The sequence below is a fragment of the Cyprinodon variegatus genome, unplaced genomic scaffold (genome assembly GCF_000732505.1).
Source record: "Cyprinodon variegatus isolate N-32 unplaced genomic scaffold, C_variegatus-1.0 Scaffold392, whole genome shotgun sequence".
Lineage (NCBI taxonomy): Eukaryota > Metazoa > Chordata > Actinopteri > Cyprinodontiformes > Cyprinodontidae > Cyprinodon > Cyprinodon variegatus.
In genome coordinates, this window is record NW_015150845.1 from 563,564 (window position 1) to 568,310 (window position 4,747).

General features: G+C 38.0%; 1 protein-coding gene across 1 annotated transcript in view; it reads left to right on the plus strand.

Moving 5' to 3' along the window:
- reln (reelin) overlaps positions 1–4,747 on the plus strand; it is a 245,497-nt gene that overhangs the window by 139,868 nt on the left and 100,882 nt on the right. The window contains 3 exon segments of the mRNA XM_015387357.1: positions 3,308–3,340; positions 3,423–3,501; positions 3,991–4,087. Of these exon segments, the coding sequence (XP_015242843.1) occupies positions 3,308–3,340; positions 3,423–3,501; positions 3,991–4,087 (209 nt within the window).

A 4,747-nucleotide genomic window follows, 5' to 3' on the forward strand; every position in this document is an offset into this window, starting at 1 on the left:
AGACATTATTGCTCTAATATTTTCTCTGATTATGTTCTTCTTCTTTAGACCACTGTACCTCTGAACACCAGCACTGCCTCAGCTCTGCAGTTTGCCCTGGGTGAGTATCCAATGTCCACAGGTTTTGCAAAGATGCACTGCATGCAGGCAGTTTTTGTTAAAAAGATTTTGAGGTGTAAGAAATGACACCTGGGAAGATTTTAAGTGCCTGTTTATCAACTTATCTTATGGTACATATATATTTTTTTAATTACATACAGTCTTTCAATATGTTAGACTTTGTCATGATTTTATCAAGAGCTCTGACCCACATGCAGGAAACCAAAACAGAGAGACCAGGGAAAAGTTTAACAGGTTTATTTAGAAGGGTGAGATGAGTCCAGTGCTGCTCTGAACACTGTTCAACCAGAACTGGAAAGTGAGGGGAAGACACTGTGGTTAGTTCAGGCTGAGTGGGAAATTTTATTCTTGAACTTGAAGAGGAGAAATAGGTTTCCAGAAAATGGTATCTTTAATTGAATCCAGTCGGTGTGGGATGTTCCTGTGCTTGTCTTGTTAGATGGAGGGCGGACAGGGTTTACCCAGGTTGCGGTTGTTCCTTGGTGAACAGAGAAGCTGACTGCCACTTAGATTTCCTGCGGTACTTGAACGGGTCGTTGTAAAGATAAATCCCCTGCTCGGAGAGAAGCCCCAAACGATCTTTGGGGAAATAGGTTGATCCAAGCCACAAACTTGAATCCTCAACTCAGTTTGGTTCTCAGAAGATCCTTCCAGGGGAGAGAAGGTCCGAAACATCCAGTTTGCAGGATGACTTCCTGTCGAGAGGCAAAGACAAAACAGTGAGGTTTAAACTCAGGTTCACAAACACTCAGTTTGACTCAGCAAAACTCAGCTTGGCTAGAGTAACCAAAACTGGCAAACACTCTGGCGTCGAGGTAGTGGCAGTCAGCAGCTTAAGAGCAGTCCGTTAATGAGGTAACCCTCCGCAGGTGTGTGAGGAGGCCAACCAGAACCAGGCGCCGCCTGGTGGAGGAAGGAAGACAAACACAAACAAAAACCACACAGACTGGAATCCTAACGGCATAGACTTAGAAAACTTTTATTGTCATTTCGTATACACAGAGTGTATGCAAAACTTAATTTCATTTAGTACATCTTTTCAGACAGTAAATGAACATTTCTATTCCATGAAGTGCAGCAAATGTAAACAGTGTGGGAGAAAAAAACATGGTGCACCTTGTATTTGTGTATTTACAGACTTTTTGAAAAAGGGGTTTTTTGCCAGGTATAAGGTGTTTCCTTGTGCCTTGCTTGACCTTTTAAAGACAGGCCAGAAATGGTACCATTTTTTCTTAGGATTTCACTAATTGGAACATGGACTCACTATGAGGTTAAAAAATACAGTCCTGTTCACCCTAATCTTATTTGGCTTACACCTGACAGTGTTGGGAAAAAGTTATAACTTTCTTTTAAACCGATGGGGATAAGATGTATAAAAACTTAAAAATGATAAAAACCAAATAAACAATCAAAGGAACAAAACATTTAAGACCACTTTCAGTTGGGAGATGCTAAGGGTTTTCCTTTTTTTATAATCATCGGCCTCTAACCTCCAACACTTCCCATACAGAAACACTATAAAGAAAACAGATTTTTGGTGTTATTTTTGAAGAAAAGTTTAGATAAGAGCAACAGCGGTGCGATCTGTGAATGGTTTTCCATGCTTGCAACATTACTAGCAGCAGTAGTGGAATTTAGAGATGCAATCTACTTCTTCAATCTATCTTTGCTGTGCTCTAATTTTTCTAGAAGTTCTGCAAACGCCCTTTTTCTCTCACTCTTGGTGGTTGGCTGCATATTTAGCCTGCCTTCCCTGGAAATGCCTTTCCAAATGACTCTTTATTAGGTGACAACTTCTCAATGCAAAGCAAACGTGAAAGCAATCCTAAATGATTTGGTCCAACCTTCTTTGAATCCTCTGTTCTCATCAGCTATCTTCACACACAGCGCTTTTTATTACAACAGCCACCTGCCTGGCACCGTGCCACACTGAAACCTGTCCTGCAGGCTATGATGCAAATCTTTAATGACAGAGATATTTACATTTATTGTTTAAATGTATTTATTATAAAAGTTTTTACAGTATTTGAAACATAATAAATGTTTGTTTGACTATGGAGGATAAAAAGTGCCAAAATTAAATAAATAAATACAGCATTAAATAAATAATTAAATGTGTCAATAATTAATTAAATGTAAAATTAAATAAATAAATGTGTCATTCATTAATTAAAACCACGTCACTAATATAAAGTGCCTGTCATGATCGGTTCNATTTTCAAAGACTCGTCGAAAAACTATAACTTTTATTTTGTCTGAATTCAGGAGCAGAAAGTTAATATTATTATGTTTTATGTCTGTATTGTCCAGTTTAGATAAGATAAGTGTTTTTCATTTGCTAAGTTTTTTTTGTACAAGATGGTTCTGGAAAATGACTACAAAGATGTGTTGTGTATGTTTTGTCCTTTCAAGGCAATCACTGAAAACAGCTCTGTCATCTGATAACAGCACTTAGATGAATGAAGTTGGCTTTGTAGAACTTTCACTATGTATGACTGACTTACTGGATTACCACCACTTTACATTTACTTGCTAACTTATGTATATTCACTGTTTTTCAGCTTTTTAAAAGCTTAAAACTTTACCGTAAGATGCCCAAGTCAATATTTTCACTCAAAAAAAACTTAAGTATGTTTGCCTTGCACTTATATGCATAGAGTTTAGTGTTTCTCTACAAAGTGTCCTCTTTAATTGAGTTGAAATGATTTTTGTAACTCTTAGTTGATTCATTAAGATTTTACACTCAAAGCCTCCACCCCTTCATCAACGTCCCATTCACCTCCTGCCTCCTCTCAGAGCTGTCTGTCCCCTGGGAGAGATTGATGGCTGAGTGTGTTTGCTGGGCAGCGGCCACAGATCACAGCACACAGTCGCCTCTGGGGAGGATGGCGGTTAATTGCCATTGAACCATTAATCATAGCAGCCAGGCCTTTCGTTACTGAAAGGAATCAACATCAGTAGCTAGGAGACTTTGGGAAAGCAGAGAAACTTTGTTTTACTCTGATATGATGTAATATTGGTCTTGTCTCACATTCTTAATGAATATAGTTAATCTTTAAATCTTTTCAAACATAAACCGACTGTGTGTGTTTGTGTGTGTATTTTCCACCTTTGTTGTTTCTATATACAGCATTTATCTTTAGTCTTTTATGCATATGAACTACCTAACAGTTCTTATCTGTTTCAGCTCCAACTGAGTCCCCTCTGCGACCCAATCTCAGTGAGTCTTCATTTCATTACAAGTTGTATTTAATTAATTTCTCTACTTCACAGCCAAAATTGTGCATATTGTGTATTTACAGTGGAGCTCCATGCGAAACATGCTGTGCTACGAGACGACTTTGACTCCAACATGCAAGATGAGTTGGACCCTAACATATGGTAGGTGAAAAGCTTCAGTTCCTCTTGCAGTCTGCTTTGCCTCGTAAGTTTTCTGGGTATGCTCAGGTATGAGGTTCAGTCATTTACAGCCGACTTTTATGTTCTTTTTATGGCAAACTGTAAGAACATGAGAATTATGCAGTTTTACAATATGAACTGAGCACAGCCAGTATTTATTATGCCTTGCATAAGTATATGTCCTGGACTTTTCTGCATTTTGTGGCTTTGCAAATGCATGGTTTAACACTGCTATGAGATTTTTTTTTTGTGGAAAAAAACAATTCCAAGTAGCATATATTTCTCTAAGCAAAGGACACACAGTTTTTAAGTATTTTTTACCTGTAAAATGTGAACCTTGGTGTTTAGACATAAAAGTAACATTAAGAAGTTCAAGGAGGATGGAAACTTTTTGCAAAACATTGTATTTATTCATCAGGGTTTGCAAAGATAAATATATTTCTGTTTTATCTCCTCTTAAACTGTTTACAGGTCAGACTGCAGTAACTGTGAGGTCGGAGATCAGTGTGGTGTGCTGATGCATGGCAGAGCGGTGACTTTCTGTGAGCACTTTGGAGAGCGAGAGCTGGTAACTACCATGTTTGACCACAGCGTAACCACACTGCATATTTTACGGCCAATTGACTATAGATCCAAACCAACCACCAAGTAACCGCAACCACATCCAGACTACATTACAACATCCTCACTGTGACAACAGTAGAGTTTTAATAAAAAAAAGTCATAGTGTTGTAGCACCTCAGCCGAAATCTGTAAATCAGCAGTAGCTTTTTATATATTTTAAGATGACTTATCAGATAAGTACGGAAGAGGATTAGGGCCACTGAAAAAAAAAAAAAAGTAAGCTGATTTTTAAATTTTATTTCAGTTTAATATGGGAAAAAGTCAGAATTCTGACTTTTTTCTCAGAATTCTGACTTTAATCTCAGAATTCTGACTTTTATCTCAGAATTTAGGATCTTAATGTAGATGGGCACCATGAAGAGATGTGGGAGCACTCAGCTTCACTGACAAAGATGTGAATTATTTGAGGTGGCCAGTGACACATTGGTGGAAAATGACGGAATTAGGCAACTTTTTACGTGCCCGAGGGGTCCCCTCATTAATGGAGGAGCAGAAGGTCATTAAAACAAGAGAGCTAGTCTCTAAAACAGACATGGCTATGGCTTGATGCTAACATGTTTGTTAGCTATCAGAATTCTGAGAAAAAGTCAGAATTCTGACTTTT